General features: G+C 45.9%; 1 protein-coding gene across 1 annotated transcript in view; it reads left to right on the top strand.

The window, feature by feature from the left end:
- The window catches only part of IGF2R (insulin like growth factor 2 receptor), a 298,648-nt gene that overhangs the window by 262,172 nt on the left and 18,134 nt on the right, over positions 1 to 18,342 (top strand). The window contains exons 45-46 of the mRNA XM_073557714.1: positions 439 to 625; positions 15,436 to 15,582. Coding sequence (XP_073413815.1) covers positions 439 to 625; positions 15,436 to 15,582 — 334 coding nt within the window. The remainder of the gene's footprint in view (positions 1 to 438; positions 626 to 15,435; positions 15,583 to 18,342) is intronic.

Genomic DNA, 18,342 nt, shown 5'->3' with positions numbered 1-18,342 from the left:
CCTCTCCTCTTTCTGGGATTTTGGTCCAGTGCGTGGTCCTATCAGTGACTGACAGCTTTCTTTGTATAAAGTGCATACAGAGATAGGTGTCAGTCCACCCACTGGGTGGACTGACACCTGGGACCGCCCATGGGTGTCCATGGATGGGACCACCCCCTGGACCAAAAATCCTAGAAAGTGCAGAATTAAATGAATAATACACAGGTTATACTGAATGTATTCTCACAAAGCTGTGTATCAGTCTGCTCCGCTCACCCTACTCTTCTATAACATGGTGCCTGCAGATCGGACTGTATGATTGTGTTAACAACTTCCCTTTAATTTCTTCTTCCCAATAAAGTTTTTAATATCCAGAAGCCCATTTAAGTATGTATCTGTCTTGGAAAAAAAAAAGATTTCTCTTTTCATACTATTTTTATAATTTTTTTTTCTTTACAGATGATGATTTGGATGTTGTTTTTACTTCAAACTCACAATGTGGTAAAGACAAAACAAAAAATGCAACTTCCTCCATATTCTTACGTTGCAGCCCATCCAATGGGGAAGGAAAACCAGAGTTCATACATGAAACTGCTGACTGTCAGTATATGTTCACCTGGCACACTTCTGCTGTTTGCCCACTGATGTAAGTTTATAGTCTACAGCTTTATCCCCTTACTTACATTATTCATATCAGTACATCGAACGTCTGGTCCCCGTGTATGATGCTTGCTCAGGGGCTGATCCTGCATCGTACTCACCAGACCACTTGCTGTGTCAGCATTTGCTTTTAGCACCGTCGAGCTGAGCGTTGTCTGCTGCTCTTATGCCTTTAAAGCACCACTCCAGCAGTTTTGTGCTGCTTTGTTTTTTTTCATTGCTGGAGTGGCACTTTAAATGTAATTCCCCTGCCCCCATTCTTATACTCGCCTTTTGGCAGCTACACCATTTACAGACTCCACTCTGATTCCGTGGCGCCATACTGTGACTGTAACTTCTGTCTGGCTACAAGTCAGAAGCTACGTCTCAGTAGCTCATTGCAAGTCTATGAGAGCCAGAACGAGGCTGCCAGCAGGTTACTTTTCACTGGAGACCGACACCAGCGTTGCTGGAAAAGGATGAAGGTGAGTATGAGACAGCGGGCAGGGGAATTACATTTAAAGCGCCACTCCAGTGGTGCAATAAAAAAAAAATTGGAGTTGTGCTTTAAATGCCATTGTCAATCTCTGCGAGTAGCGTTTACAGGGCATGGGTCCAGGGACATAGCATTCCAACAAAACTAAAATAATGTGGTTGCATAAGTGTAAACACCCTCTTATTATTGGGGATGTTGTGTTTAACCCCTTAGTGACTGGGCCAATTTTTTTCTTAAAATCTGACCAGTGTCACTTTATGTGGTAATAACACTGGAACACTTCAAAAATTCCCAGTGATTTTGTTTTTTTTCGTGGCACATTAGAATTTATGACAATGGTAAATTTAGGTCGATGTGTTTTGTATTTATAAAAAATATCAGAAATTTGACAAATTAAAAGAAATGTGCAATTTTCAAACTTTGATTATCCTTTAATCCAGATATTGCTTTGTTTTGTTAGCATTTTAGGAAGTTTCAAAATGTAGCAGTAATTTTTCATTTTTGCAAGGAAATTTACAAAATTTAATTTTTTAGGGACCTATCCAGGTTTGAAGCGACTTTGTGGGTCCTATATGTTGGAAATCCCCTAAAAGTGATACCATTTTAAAAAAATGGCACCCCTCGAAATATTGAAAACTGCTGTCAGGTAGTTTATTAACCCTTCAGGTGATTTTGAGGAATTAAAGCAAAGTGGTATAGCAGGAAGGAATAAAAGTGTATTTTTACCACCTAAATGTCACCAACTTCTGAACAGGCCGCTATAGCTGGCAGACTCTAAGGCCACTATTTGGCCATGAACTGCTATGGCAAACATCAGGACCACACAGTCATGATCTCAGGGTGCTGATGGGGATATAGAGGAAGCCCCCACACTCTGTTAACCATGTAAATGATGTAGTCATTAATGACAGCAGCATCTAAGGGGTTAAACAGTTATGGACGGTGCCAACACTGATGCAGCAAGTTAATAGATATGGTGTACAACCGACAGCTGCTGGATTGTCACCTGTATGGAGATACTATTCTCTTATATCTCAGGTCAGTAAAAAGACATATTGGCGGTCATTAAGGGGTTAAACTTGTGTTAAATATTAGTCAGTAGACAGCTGCCATAATTTAAAGTGACTGATTAACCCCACATAAATGTTCTAGTGGGATTTTCCTGATTTTTTTCTTAGTTGCATTGTAAAGCAAAAGTCATGGTCCTTAAACTATTTTCAACAATGATTGCTGTGTTGTAAGCTACCAGGAGAAAGGTACGAAAATATTTCCTATTCTTTAGAACACTGTGAAGGCAACCATCAAGAAATGGCTTAAAGAGAATGTCAGCAGGCTTTTGCTATGTAATGTGAGGGCAGCATAAAGTTTTGGTTAAAACACAGACTTCAACAGTGTGTCACATGTCAAGCTGTGTTCTGTTTTTTACTTACGTGGTAGGTTTTACTTGGTGATCATTATTGCTGTGACAAGCTGGCATGATGGCACTTGTCCTACGCCACCCCCTCCTTTGATAAGCAGCTCACTTTCTATAGACAATGTACGTAGAGAGCCTGGTGTGGGTGGGGTTACCTTCCTCTGCTCTACTGCATCTTGTATCTAAAAGCTCATATTGTGTCAGAACCACTGAACCCAGGAGACTAAGTGACCCATTGTTGGATTCAGGGTCTCTTTGCCTATATTATACTGCTCTCAGATGAGGTAGAAAAAACCTGCTGACAAATTCCCTTGAAATTTTTCACTTGACTGACATTACCCTAGAATTGGACAGTCCTCAAAAATTTATGAAGAGACCAGAAGAAAACTGGTCTGTGAGCATTGTAAGAGGCCTTAAGCAACATAAAGGAGATGCAGCAATTTCTAGCAAATTCTGGTTGTGAACTGCATGTAAAAAAACAGCCCCCTATATTATTAATATATCTGTCCTGTGAAGTAAGGTGGAAAGATGGAAGCTTTTTCTTTCAAAGAAAAACAGTCTGCCGAAAGCATGTGGGAACATGTTATGTCTATTGGTTATGTCTCACCCGTGACAGCACACCTTGAGAGAGGGATCTGCCCTTCCAGGACAGGAACCTACTGAAATATAAGGGGCGGTATCTCTCCCCCGCTTCAGTTGGGTTCCTGTCCTGGAAGGGAATCCAATACTGACAGCGGTGGTGCCTGTCATGCAAAGGAAAAGGTCCCAGGCCCGGCAAGAGCCGGTGACATACCTGTAGCGCCGGCCATCGGGTCCTGGAAGCGCAGTCCGCAGGGTTCCCCGGGGGCCTTGCGTTCATGCGGCCTTGAGCGGCATTCTCCGCGGTGCTTGGGATGATATCCGCCGTGCCTCCCTGTGGAGAAGCATCTGGGGGTGACTTTTGGGTGCCACTGACGTAACAGGCGCCGCAATGGATTGTGGGGCATGCGCCTGCTGACGTCAGGGAGGCGCCGGGAAGATGGTGCCTTGTGTGACGCCGGCTTTTTTGAACAAATGAAAGCGATCCGGCCGGCAGTTGCAGGGGGGAGGGGTGGATCCTCACCCAGAACAAGGCGGGAAGTTTAAAAAGGAGGACACCAGAGGAGCAGGCTGCCGGCAAAATAGTGTCAGAGCGGCAGTCATTATCGCCGCTACCTCCAGCACAACCTGCGGTTCATCCACAGCAGGGCTGCATGAGTGACAGTCGGTCAAGTACCAGAAGCAGGAGTCGTCCCAGCCACATTTCTAGGGATTCCTCGGTGTACAGAGAAGACGCGTTATGTTTCTCTCCACAGCCGCCGAGTCCGGTGCCCTTGGTTATCAACGGGTGGTGAGTGATCTTCGTGAATGTTAGCTAGGTGTTTATTAGGCCCCTATTGTTTGTTTAAATCTTTAGGAAAGGCCTAGGAAGTCTGTGTCAAAGTAGAATAACAGGGACTGTGCCCTGTGTAAAAGTCCCCTAGCGAAAGACTGGCCGAATGACTTAAGTCCCAACTGCATTCAGAGAACTATTGCAGAGGAGACCCCTGATTTCACACCAAGCCTTAGGTCAGAGGTGGAGGGCTTCCTTAAAACCCTATTAAAGAAAGGGAAGAAGAAAGTGAAAAACCTTTCATCTAACTCAGACTCTTCCTCTGCTTCGTCTCAGGGCTTAGGACAGCCCGAGTCCCCGTCTTCCTCCTCCTCTGATAGTGATGCGGGTGGTAATCCATACTTCCCGATAGAAGACACAGACGGTCTCCTTAAGGCCATCAGGATGACGATGGGCCTGAAGGAGGAGGAAAATGACCAGATCCCTAGAAGACGTAAGGTTTGGGGGACTTCAGGAAAGGAAAAAGCGAACTTTCCAGTTAATGAAAGAATACAAGCACTTATTAATAGAGAGTGGAAGAAACCGGAAAAGTCAGGAGCCCTACCCTCCTCCTCTAAAAGAAGGTATCCTTTTGAAGAAAAGGATACAGAAATATGGGGCAAGGTCCCAAAGATTGATGCAGCGGTGTCCAGGTCCTCTAAGAAGACGGCGCTCCCCTTAGAAGACTCGGGGGTACTCAGCGTTCCGTTGGATAAAAAAGCGGATTCCTACCGGAGACATACACCGGAAGCAGCAGCGGGGGGGTTGAAGCCCGCAATAAGCTGGAACTTGCACGGCACGTTCCTTAATGATCTGACTCGAACAGCTTGAGGAACAACTCTCCTCTAAAGTACCGAGGGAGAAAATTTTAGCTGATATGTATCTGTTACATGGGGCAGCGGTATTCTTGCTAGACACATCTGCACACTGAGTCTAACAGCTAGAGCAGCTGGATTATCTATCAAATGCCGCAAGACGCGCTTTATGGCTTAAAGGCTGCCCAGGGGATCTACAGTCTAAGGTCTAGCTTTGCTCCCTGGCCGTTTTCTGTTTGGTAAGAATCTGGATGACATCCTAGAGAAAGCCAGTGACAAGAAAAAAGGATTTCCCAGATTCCTGGCGGACCAGAGAAGACCGTCTTTTCGGAGAGGAAAATTCAGCAGGGGCCGTCCTCCGGGAGAGAAAAGGAAATGGAAGGATAAGAGAAAAAATGAGTCTGGCTTCATGTTCGGCGGGTCCGCCTCTTCTTCCAAAAAATCCCCGCAATGACGCCAGATTCCCGGTGGGAGGAAGGCTTTTGCTTTTTGCTCAGGCCTGGGAAAACATCTCCTCCAACACTTGGATCCTAAACATGCTAAAGGATGGCCTGAGAATACAATTCTATCAGCCAAAGGCAACATTTGTAATAACCCCTGTCAGGAAAGGGATACGGGAACAATTGGCCCTAGAATCAGAGATCTTGAGTCTGGTAGACAAAAAAGTCTTGTCAGAGGTACCGAATGAGCAAAAGGGGAGAGGGTTCTACTCACCTCTCTTCCTAATTAAAAAAAAAAACCAGACTGTTCATTCAGGACAATTATAAACCTAAAAGGTCTCAATCGCCGGGTGGAGAATCAGACCTTCAAAATGGAGTCAGTGACTACAGCCATAAAACTTCTACATCACAATTGTTTTATGGTGGTAGTCGATTTAAAGGATGCCTACTACCACATTCCTATCCATCCAAGCTATCAAAAATATTTGAGGGTGGCCCTGGGCAGTCTCAGGCATTTCCAATTCAGAGCCCTTCCCTTTGGCCTGTCAATAGCCCCGAGGGTGTTCACCCAAGGTTATAGTGGAGATGACAGCCTTCCTTCGAATCCAGAACACAGTTATAGTACCCTATTTGGACGTCTTCCTGATAGTGGGGGGTTCGGAGGACCATTGTACTGTGCAAAAGAGACAGGTGATCGACACCCTACAAGAACTGGGGTGGATGATAAATACCCAAAAATCAAGGTTACAACCCCTGAAGAGGCAAGCCGCGTTAGGGTTTATCCTGGTCTCCGAATTGCAAGCCTGTCTTCTGCCCGTAGACAAAATAGAGAAGCTAGTGAATGACCTCTGCAGCAATAGGTCAGCCCTATACGATTCTGAGAAACGACATGTCCCTGTTAGGAACCCTGACATCTTGTATCCTGCCAGTCAGGTGGGCTCAATGCCAAACCCGACATCTGCAGTGGGAGATTCTGTCAGCACAAAAACGGCTAAGAGGGAGTTTAGAAGGAAGGGTGGAGCTTTCCTTAGAAGTCAAGAACTCCCTCAGATGGTGGTCGGACAGGACAAACTTGACATCGGGGATACCTTGGGAAGGGGCATTAAGGGACGTCAACCTCACAGACGCAAGCTCCTCAGGGTGGGGGGTGCAACTAAGGGGTCAGGTAATCCAGGGGTCCTGGGTGCCTCAGGAGCAGGATTCCTCATCCAACCTAAAAGATCTTTGGGCGGTGAGAAAGTCTCTAAAGCACTTTATTCCCCTCCTACGGCGCCACAATGTAGGCATTATGTCTGACAACAGGGCCACAGTAGCATACATCAACCATCAGGGAGGGATAAGATCAGTCTCCCTAATGGAAGTGACCAATGATATTTTTATTACAGCAGAACATCTTCTGTCCCTCATGGTACTACACATAAAGAGGGCGGAAAATGTCAGGCAGATTTCCTGAGCAGCAACAAACTAAAAAGGGGAATGGGCTTTAATCCACACAATTTTCCAGCAGATGGTACACCTATGGGGAAAGCTGGAAATAGACTTTTTTGCCAACAAGAACAAAAGACAGGTGGAAAGGTTTTGTTCGTTAAACCCAAGGGAAAGACCATTTGCGGTAGACTCCCTACAGATCCCTTGGGATTTCAAGATGTCCTACGCATTTCCTCCAGTAATTTTGATTTCAACAGTAGTGAGGAAAGTCAGAAGGGAGCAAGCAAGAGTGATTTTGATTGTTCTGGCCTAAAAGACCCTATTTTTTCCTGTTGCGGATAATGTCGATTTCAGATCCATGGATCCTGCCAGACATCCCAGACCTTCTCAGTCAGGGTCCAATATTCCATGCGCAGGTAAAGGGATTCAATCTTGCAGCGTGGAATTTGAGAGGTCGCTTCTGAGTAGCAGATGGTATTCTCCTGGACAAGTTTCTACCTTGCTAAAGAGTAGGAGACCTACAACTACAAGAATCTACGGCAGAACATGGGAGTAAATTCCTACAATTTTTAGGGAAGCCATTAGACCAAAAGCCCCATTGGTCCCATATTAGAATTCCTACAATCAGGGTTGCAATAGGGATTGGCTGTGAATACCCTTAAGGTTCAAGTATCTGCATTAGGTGCATTATACAATTGTAACCTGACAGCAAATAGATGGATAGCAAGATTTATAAAATCCTGCCATAGTTCCCAACCAATCCCGATGCCGAAAATCGCCCCGTGGGATCTAAACTTAGTCTTTAGAAGCCGTTACAAGGAACTATTTGAACCCTTACAGGAGTTACCTATAAAGTATCTTACCCTAAAAACAGTTATATTGGTAGTTCTTACATCAGCCCGTAGGGTGAGTGATCTGCAGGCCCTCTCTATAGATCCACCTTATAAGCAGGTATATCAGGATAGTGTCGTATTAGAAACAGACCCGGCGTATCTACCCGAGGTAGTGTCAGATTTCCATCGGAGTCAGGAAATTGTCCTTCCCTCTTTTTGTGAAAATACCAAAAATCCAGCTGAACAGAAATTTCACAACTTGGATGTTAAGAGGGCCCTGTTAGAATATATGTCTGTGACTAATCAGTGGAGGAGGTCCCAGTTCCTATTTGTAGCCTTTTGGGGTGCCAGGAAGGGTTATGGAGTGTCAAAAGGGACCATTGCCAGGTGGATTAGGGAGGCCATTAGTATAGCATACTCGGCTAGTGGTACTCCGATTCCGGATGGCATCAAGTCTCATTCCACCAGACCCGTGGCGATCTCCTGGCCAGAGAAAGCAAAAGGTATCAATTGACCAAATCGGTAAGGCTGCTACCTGGGCCTCACCATCCACCTTCTTTAGGCACTATAGGTTGAACCTATCCTCCTCTACTGACTTGACCTTTGGTAGAAAGGTGCTGCAAGCGGTGAGCCCTCCCTAAGGTGTCTCGAAGTCTACAAAAGTCTCTCAGGTGTGCTGTCATGGGTGAAGGGATAACCACCATGGTTACTTACCGGTAACCGTTTTTTCCGGAACCCGTGACAGCACCCGTATATCCCCCCCTTTTTTTACCATATGGGTGTGCACGATAGTTGGGTGTATTTTGTGACGTGGTGTTGGATAAATATGTAACTAACCGGGAAGTCCTCTCATGCGCTGTAACCAACTGAAGCGGTGGAGAGGTACCGTCCCTTATATTTCAGTAGGTTCCTGTCCTGGCGGGGCGGATCCCTCTCTCAGGTGTGCTGTCATGGGTTCCAGAAAAATCGGCTTCCGGTAAGTAACCATGGTGGTTTTTTTGGCCATAATTCCAAAATACATTGTAGGGACTCTACTCGCTCAGTTGCAGCTGGAGACAATCAGGAGGCAGGTTCCTTTAAAGTTCATGTGGTTTATTACATCATAAACCCATCAGGCAGCAAGTAACAAAGAAAATAACCTTTAGCTTAGGCAAAAGCAAACAGAAATGTCCGTTAACTCTGGCTCAGACCTGGAGCTTCAATACACACTGGAGCCTTAGTCCTCCCCACCTGCAGCTGCCTGGTTCAGGAGTAGGCTGCATTATAAGGGTGTAGCCACACCCACGAACCCAGCAGCTGACTGGTCATGTGACTGTGACCTTACCACAGGTCCTTGCAAAACAGTAATATAGGAATATCTATTAAGCCTTATATTACGGAGACCAGCCATCTCTGAGACACATATCTCCCATCAATTATACAACCCTTAGCCATGCCACATACCTCCCCCTCTGCCTAAAGCCGTGGCGCTTGGCACTTTCACCTACCAGGCAAGGGATTCTTGAGAGAGCATCGGTATTCCCATGTAGCTTCCCGGCCCTATGCTCTATTTGGAAGCTGAAGTCTTGCAGGGCTAAGAACCAGCGGGTGACCTTAGCATTCTTACCCTTTGTTTCCCTCATGCATCTCAGTGGGGCATGGTCGGATATTAATCTAAACTTACGTCCCACCAGGTTGTACCGTAGCGTATCCACTGCCCACTTTATGGCCAAACACTCCTTCTCTACGACTGAGTAATTCTTTTCGCATGAAGATAACTTCCTACTCAGGTAGAGGACAGGATGCTCCTCCCCATGTATCTCCTGGGAGAGGACTGCACCTACCCCAACATCTGAGGCGTCTGTCTGAATAATGAACTCTTTTTTTTTTTTAATTTTGGGGCCACCAGAACGGGTTGCTTACATAGAGCCCCTTTCATTTCTTGGAAGGCTGACTCCGCCTCTTCGGACCATCTGACCATTACGGATTTCGTCCCCTTAAGCAAGTCAGTTAGAGGTGCAGCCATCATGGCAAAGTTTGGGATAAACCTCCTGCAATATCCCACGATCCCCAGAAAGGATTTAACTTTTTGAAGAGAGGTCTCGGCCATGTTTGAATTGCCTCCACTTTATTGATTTGGGGTTTGATCTCACCACGCCCCACTACATATCCGAGGTACTTGGCTTCTTCTTTACCGAAGGCATACTTCTTCGGGTTTATTGTAAACCCTGCCTCCCTTAGAGCATCAAACACTGCTTGGACCTTTTCCAGGTGAGACTCCCAGTCCGGGGTAAAGATGACAATATCATCCAGGTACGCGGTAGCGTATAGCTAATGAGGTGCAAGGATTCTATCCATAGCCTTCTGAAAGGTTGCTGGAGCTTCCTGCAGGTCAAACTGCATCCGAACATACTGGAAGCACCCCTCTGGTGTAGAAAATGCCGTCTTTTCCTTGGCTTCCTGTGCCATGGGGATCTGCCAATATCCCTTTGTCAGATCCAAGGTGGTTATGTACCTGGCAGGTCCAAGTCTCTCGATGAGTTCATCAACGTGTGTCATGGGATAAGCGTCGAACTTAGAGACTTCTTTCAGCTTCCGGTAATTGTTGCAGAACCTCCATAAACCATCAGGTTTTGGGACCAGGACAATCAGGCTCGACCAGCCGCTCTTGGATTCCTCAGTGACCCCCGAGCTTCAACATACGCTGCACCTCCTTGGAGATTACTTCTCGATGGGCCTCAGGAATTCAATAAGGCTTCATGTTCACCCGCACATGTGGGTCGGTCAGAACTTCGTGCTCCACAACCTTCGTGCACCCCGGCAACTCTGAAAACAGGTCCCTGTTTTTCTGAAGTAACTCCCAGCACTGCTGTTTCTGGGCCTTCGATAGTGTCTTTGCTATGGTAACCGCTCCAACCTCCCCTTCTAGGTTGCCCAGAAAGCACGGAGTTACCGCTGGCTCTCTATCTTGCCACGGCTTGATGAGGTTGACATGGTAAACTTGGTATGGCTTCCGTCTTCCGGGTTGGTGGATCTTGTAGTTTAAATCTCCAAGCTTCTCCACCTCCTCATACGGCCCTTGCCACTTGGCCAAGAACTTGCTCTCGACCGTCGGAATTAGCATGAGAACTCGGTCTCCCATATTGAACTGCCTCACTCTTGCTGACTGGTTGTAGACCCTGGCCTGAGCCTCTTGTGCCTGGCGGAGAAGTTCTTTAACAATAGGCATCACTTTCGTAACCCTCTGCTGCATCAGCGCCACATGCTCAATGACGCTTCTGTGGGGCATGACTTCGACTTCCCAGGTTTCCTTGGCTATATCTAGGAGACCTCGTGGATGTCGGCCATACAGAATCTCGAAGGGCGAGAATCCCGTGGAGGCCTGGGGAACTTCATGGATAGAAAACAGCAGATACGGTAAGAGACAATCCCAGTCTCTAACATCTTTCTCTATGGCTTTTCTTAGCATGCTCTTCAGTGTCTTGTTAAACCTCTCAACAAGGTCATCTGACTGGGGATGGTACACTGAGGTCCTCAACTGGGAGATTTGCAGGACTCTGCACAATTCCCTCATCACCTTGCTCATAAACTGTGTCCCCTGGTCGGTCAGGATCTCCTTCGGCAAACCCGTCCGAGCAAACACATGGACCAACTCGCGGGCTATACTCTTCGTGGTGGAATTTCTCAGGGGAATTGCTTCAGGATAGCGGGTGGCATAGTCCAGGATGACTAGTATATACTGATGGCCCCGAGCTGATTTAACTAAGGGACCGACCAAGTCCATGGCAGTTCTCTTAAACGGCACTTCAATAAAATGGCACAAGGGGGTTCCGAAAATGAGATCTGGGGGGCAGTTAACTGACATGTCGGGCAGGACCTGCAATAGTTTGCCATTTCCCGGTGACACACAGACCAATAGAACCTCTGTACAACCCATTTCGGCGTTTTTTCAACCCCCTGGGGTCCCTCCAAGATGTGTGAATGGGCCATGTCCAACACTTTCTGTCTATAGGGGTGTGGTACTATTAACTGCTCTACCACCTCCTCCCTTATTTTCGTGACCCAGTATAACAATTCCCCACTCAACATAAAATAGGGAAACCTTGTGTTTGCTCCCTGCTCTTGTGCAACCCCATTAATGACGGTGACATTGTTGAAGGCTTCCCTCAGCGTTGGATCCCTATGTTGGGTAGTCCCAAAATTCTCACCGGCCACCCCTAACTCCGGAATGTCAGATACAGGGGACCCTTCCTCTTCATCCCCAACAAGGACACATAAACGAAACCCGTCTGCCTCTAATGGTGGCGATACCTTATTGGGGTTCATTAGTTCCCTGCTCTTGCTGGCAATCTCAGAACCCTTACCCAACAGATCCCAAAACAGACAGAAATCCCGGCCTATAATTATCCGATGCAACAAGTCCCGAATGACGCCAACTTCATTGGACTCGGTGCCATGCGCCGTTTCAATGTTCACCCTGGCCATAGGGTAGTCTTTTGCATCTCCATGTATGCACCGAACACCAACCTTTTTACCCGGGAGTAGGTTGAGCGGAAAAGTGGCCCGTACAAGAGTCAACAAGCTCCCGGAGTCTAGCAGCGCCATTACTGCTCGACCGTTCACCTTCACGGGACACGCTGGTGGCCCCTTGTTAGGTGGAGAGTTCACACTGCAAACTGGATATGCATAGTATGAACTACGGCATCCCAGGCTGCAGTCCATCTGCTCGGTGGTCTGGGGACATCGGGCAGGTATATGTCCTGGCCCATGGCACTTCCAGCAAATAATATCACCCGTGGGGACCTTGGGCACTGCCTCCCCCGCACCTTTTGACCTTGGACACCCCACCCCTTTTTGGGACTCCGCCCCCTGCTGGAATCCCCAATACGGAACGGGTTGCTTCCCCAAGGAGCCTTCCATCCCCTGGTATCTCTCGAGCAGTTCATCGGCATTCTAGGGATCCCCCTGGGCAACCCAAGTCTGTAGGGGTCTCGGCAGGGAATGCACAAACCTATCCATTACCACTTTCTTTACCTTCTATGCAGGGGAAGACGACTGGCTGCAGTCATTTCTTGACCAGGTGCAACAGGTCGAACATTTAGGAGCACAGCGGTTTGTCCCGGTGATAGGCCGAGTGGTTAACTCGCTGTACCCTGATAGTCATTGTCACCCCCCAAAGTGCAAGAATTTGCGCTTTTGGTTTGGGATACTCCTTGGCGTCTTGTACAGTCAAGTCATAGTACGCCTTCTGTGGCTCCCCCGTCAGGTATGGCGCCAGTACCTCTGCCCACTGCTCTGGCTGAAGTTTTTCCCCCTCAGCCACCCTTTCAAACACCGTCTGGAAGGCCTCAACATCATCCTCAGGGGTCATTTTCTGTAATGCGCGTCTTACCGCCTTCTCGACGTCGGTGGCATCAGCCCGACCTGGGGTTGGGGCGCTCGTCCTGCCCTCCTGTTTGGCGGTTGCCAGAAGTTGCATCTGCTGCCGTTGCTCCTGCTGGATCTGTTGTAACAACAGCCTGTTGGCCTCCTGTTCCTGGACCAGGTGTTTCAGCAGGTCCTCCATTTTTCCAGGCAATGCTTGCTGACTTGCTGCAAACTTGACCAAGGACATGCAGTAATAGTCTCACGGCTCTGCTGGGAAATCTGCCCGCACGTCTAGCATCAATTGTAGGGATTCTACTCGCTCAGGTGCAGCGGGAGACAATCAGGAGGCAGGTTCCTTTTTAAAGTTCATGTAGTTTATTAAATCATAAACCCATCAGGCAATAAGTAACAAATAAAATAGCATTTAGCTTAGGCAAAAGCAAACCGAAAAGTCCGTTAACTCAGGCTCAGACCTGGAGCTTCAATACACACGGGAGCCTTAGTCCCACCTACAGCTGCCTGGTTCAGGAGTAGGCTACATTATAAGGGTGTAGCCACACCCACGAACCCAGCAGCTGACTGGTCACCTGACTGTGTCCTCACCATAGGTCCTTGCAAAACAGTAATATAGGAATGTCTATTATGCCTTATATTACGGAGACCAGCCATCTCTGAGACACACATCTCCCATCAATTATACAACCCTTAGCCACGCCACAACATGTTTTGTGCAAAGCCCACACACTGCACAAGGGCTCATACCCATGTGTGTGGAAAAAAAAAAAACGATCCAATAACATGATCGAAAAAAGGACGTGTGTCATGCAATTTTTCACACATCTGATTTACATTCGAATGCAGAGCAATTGCTATCCGATTACAATGCAATTTTAACATTAACTTTTATGTCATACATATCATCAAAACGCACGTGTGTATATGTATGTGTGTGTGTGTGTGTGTGTGTGTGTGTGTGTGTGTGTGTGTGTGTATGTATGTATGTATGTTTATATATAAAAGATATATAGTGTATAACATAGAAGAAAGACCGCCAATTCATGTGCCGTATACTGTAAAATCACAGCAGTAGCCGACAGGATAGAAGAGATGGATTACATGCAGTAAATCCAAGTAGAATAGGTAGATATACAGATGTCAGTGACAAATACAATTAGTACAGTGTGTGCCGCTTACGGTACATGTATGTAGTTAATAAAAGTTTATTTTTTTTTTTTAGAAACAATGGTGTGGGCTTCCGCGAAATTTTCGGAACCAGCAGAGGGAAACTGATGACTGAAGGACGATGTTTATAGCCTGGGAAAGGGGCAATACCCATAGAGCTTCCCAGGCTAATAATATCAGCTCACAGCTGTATACTTAGCCTTTACTGGCTATTAAAATGGGGGACCCTAAAAAAGACATAGGGACCTCCTTAATTAATAACCAGCAAAGGCTATGCAGACAGCTGCGGACTGATATTAATAGCCTAGGAAGGGGCCATGGAGACTTTCACCCCCAGGCTAAAAACATAATTTCTCATCCACCCCAGAAAAGGCACATCTCTAAGATGCGCCAATTCTGGGTGGGGTGATAGTTGGGGGGGGGGGGGTGTGATGTCACCTTTGTATTATCAGGTGACATCAAGCCCAGAGGTTAGTAATGGAGAGGCGTCAATAAGCAGAGATGCTTTTAATTCATTTGTTCCATGACGGGTCCATCTCTGATACATGCAGGCTGCATGGGTGCATGATAAGTCCATATAGCCTGTCATCCAGTAGACACTGAGGACTGTGTGCTCAGTGTCTGCATGTGAACTCCTATTCCCTGTCTAAGGGCACTATGAGCGTGAGAAAGTTCTCCTGCTCGCAGTGCCGTCAGACAGGTCCTGCGAGCTCACGGCCAATGAACTCACTTCACCTATGTGGTGATGGCGCGAGCGGTTTGTAATTAATATGTCAAATTTTAAAAAAGCACCCTAATTCGAAAGGTAAAAAAATGACTTATGTAAAAGCCATAAAGAATAAAAATTTAAATAGCAGTTCTTCGGTCCTTGCAACCCTGCCAGAAATACAAGAAGCGGTCTAACCGTTGCATCTTCCCAAAAATAGAATTAAAAAAAAGGGGGAGCTCCTCAAACAAAATGCAAGCGATCATAACGCTCTAGTGACCTAATGAATAAAGGCAGCACAATTTTTATTTTTTTTTTTAATTTTTACCACTTGATGTTTTGTATTGTCAAAAAGAAAAGACCTAAAAAAAACTGTGGATTTATGCGTGGGTTTTTCTTTTTTGCAATTCCATTGCACTTTTCACATTTTCCAGTTGATTGTATGGTAGAATAAATATTCTCATACAATACTACAGCTAGTCACAGCATAAAAAAACAAGGCTCATATATGAGTATTATGAATGGAGTTATGAGTTATGGCTCATGAAAAAAGAGGAGGAAAAAACAAGAGTGCCAAATAAGGAAAATTGCCATTTCTGGAAGGGGTTATTGGCTTTTTTTCTGGTGCATTTCTTTGAAGTGTATGTCATGGAAATACTGTAACATCCTATTTGTTGTCCTTTTCACCATATTTTAATCAGAATGTCATTTCTAAATGATCTTGTACCTTTTTTATTTGATTTGTCTATTGTTCTTGTATGTTACAGTCCAGAAGGCATCGGTGGTGAATCTGATGACAATCAGTATCAAGGCCTGTCTGGTAGGAGCCAAGCTGTGGGTGCCATTCTTAGCATTCTTCTGGTGATTCTAGTTGTGTGTTTAGTTGTACTATTATTGTACAAGAAAGACAGAAGGTGAGCTGGCATTATTGTTTTTTTTTTTCTGTTACTTCTTATTTTTATGATGTATTTACAGCTTGCATACGAGCCAAACATGGTAAAGGGCTTAACCTAAACTATATCCTGATATTCTATTTTCTGAGTTTTCCCTTTCAGTGTAAATCCACATTGATTGTGTGACCTGGGCTACTTTGAATAACTGTGGTTAATGAGTTGTTGATGCTAAACTAGCTGGGCCAGTGTTTTAACCACAGTTGCCGGCGTCATTCATGCGTTGTTGGCACTGGCTTTCCCGGAGATCACTCGATATTCTCACACAATTCCTCCAGCCAGTCAGAGATCGCATCACACTCTTCGCCTTTAATGCACAACTCTTTGTTCCTGCTAACACATAGGTTATAGCAATAGAAGACCAATTTGGTGTCATTGCCAATGCCTCATTCGCACACACATTCCTTGGGTCAACTAGCATGAATCAGTGTGTCCTTTCTGTCAAGCATCAACAGTTCGGATTGGTGAAGGTGTAACATTGGTGTGGAGAACGTTTTCTTGGCCGTTTCATGGCAGCTGCTTACCCTATGATAGGATTCTTTCAGCAGTAGAGTGCACAATGCCAGAAAGGCTGTATAGCCATGTATTGGTTCAAGAAATCTAAAAACAAGTTTAACTTGCCTCCCTGCCAATAACGGTCCCCAGACTTATAACATATAGGCCCCGTTAATCAAGACCTGCAATTTTTCTTGATGAAGAGGCGTGGTGGAGTCAGACACTCCTGATTCATGAAGAGAAATACACCTCTTCATGAATCGGGAGCGTCTGACAAGTGACGTGGGTCTCCTCAGAAAATCTTACTTCAGTCTCTGACTGGAGTAAGATTTTAGGTGTAGGTAATGCCACAGCTAATCATGAATTAGACGACCTGTGTTGTCACACCCCAACTCGACTCATTTTGGATTAGCTGAGAGAAGCTGGTATGAAAACGCCAAAAGTCTCAACATTTTTGTGCCTATTCAACGCTATTTATGCTAGAATTCCGACAAAATTGCTGTAATGAATTGGGGACATAAATTATTTCTGTGATCGAGTAGAATGGGCTAATCAGAGCATGCCCGTACCGCCACTTAATTTGCTGTAATGTTGAGAAGCCATCTTGTCCGCAATATTCTTGTAGAACATTTTGAACACCTTAGCAGATTCCATGACATGATAGTTTGAGGCTGATAGATTAAACAAACTTTGCACATACAAATGATCTTACAATTGCCCGTAGGGTGGTCCCTGCTCTCCTCAATAAATCCCATGTAAGTGAATGTGCAAACAAGTGGGTTTTTTTTTAGCGTATTCCGCCTGGAATCTATCTGAAAAAGATCCGCAAAAAAATAGCATAGTGCAAAATAATGTCATTTACATTGCTGTGTACATGTTCCGACGTTGAAAACTGCTGCTCTTCATGAATCTGGTCTCAGTGTACATACACCTCCACTCAGGGGCGTACATAAAAATCATGAGGCCCCATAGCAGAAGTTCTTTCCCCTTGTCCTAAAACAAAAAATTATATATAATATCAGTATGGTACCTCTGGCTGGCATATGGAGGGCTGTGCGGCCCTCCCCACACCATTACTGACCCACTGCCAAACCGGTCATGCTGGAGGATGTTGCAGGCAGCAGAACGTTCTCCACGGCATCTCAAGACTCTGTCATGTCTGTCACATGTGCTCATTGTGAACCTGGACTCATCTGTGAAGAGCACAGGGTGCCAATGTCGGCTTTCAATCTTGGTATTCTCTGGCAAATGCCAATTGCCCTGCACGATTTTGGGCTGTAAGTGCAACACCCACTTGTGGACGTCTGGCCCTCATACCACCCTCATGGAGTCTGTTTCTGACAGTTTTAGCAGAAACATGAATGTTAGCGGTCTGCTGGAGGTCATTTTACAGAGCTCTGACACTGCTCCTCCTGTTCCTCCTTGCACAAAGGAGGTGGTAGCGGTCCTGCTGCTGGATGGTTATTCCTATGGCCGTCTCCTGGTGTACTGGCATGTCTCCTGGTATCTGTTCCATGCTCTGGACACTGTGTTGACAGACTCTGCTACCCTTCTTGCCATAGCTCACATTGATGTTCCATCTTGGATGAGCTGCACAACCTGACAACTTCTGTGGGTTGTGGACACCGCCTCATGCTACTGTACTTCTAGGGGTTAGAGCAATGACAAAATGTAAAAGTGACCAAAACAGCCAGAGAGGATGAGAACAGAGAAATGGTCTGTGGTCACCACATGCAGAACCACACCTTTATAGTAGCAGTGTTGCTAATTGCCTATCATTTCACCTCTTGTTTGTTCCGTTTGCGCAACAGCAGGAAAAATTGATTCACAATCAGTGATGCTTCATAAGTGGAGAGGTTTATTTCACAAAAGTGTGAATGACTTGGAGTTACATTGTGTTGTCTAAGTGTTGCCTTTATTTTTTGGATCAGTGTATTTTTCTGTTAGGTATGGACACAGATTAGTATACACAGTTGTTTTCCTCATAGCGAAGCCCTTAGATTTCCCTTTCGTTGCCCCCATAAAGTATGATGCCAACAATAGTGTACCCCCGAAACACAGTACCATACCCCAAAAGTGAACTATTCCACAATACCCTCCACAGACAGTATGATGACACTATTGTACCCCCCTCCTCCCTCAATTCTCCCAGGCAAAATATGGTGACCCCCCCCCCCCCCCCCAAATGTATGGTCACACAGCACTCCTTACAGTATGGCCCCAGCATAA

Source organism: Dendrobates tinctorius, unplaced genomic scaffold, assembly GCF_039654945.1.
Source record: "Dendrobates tinctorius isolate UK_male_01 unplaced genomic scaffold, ASM3965494v1 ptg000250l, whole genome shotgun sequence".
Classification (NCBI taxonomy): Eukaryota; Metazoa; Chordata; class Amphibia; order Anura; family Dendrobatidae; genus Dendrobates; species Dendrobates tinctorius.
Note: the sequence above shows the minus strand (reverse complement) of the source record. Positions and strands in the feature narration are given on the sequence as shown.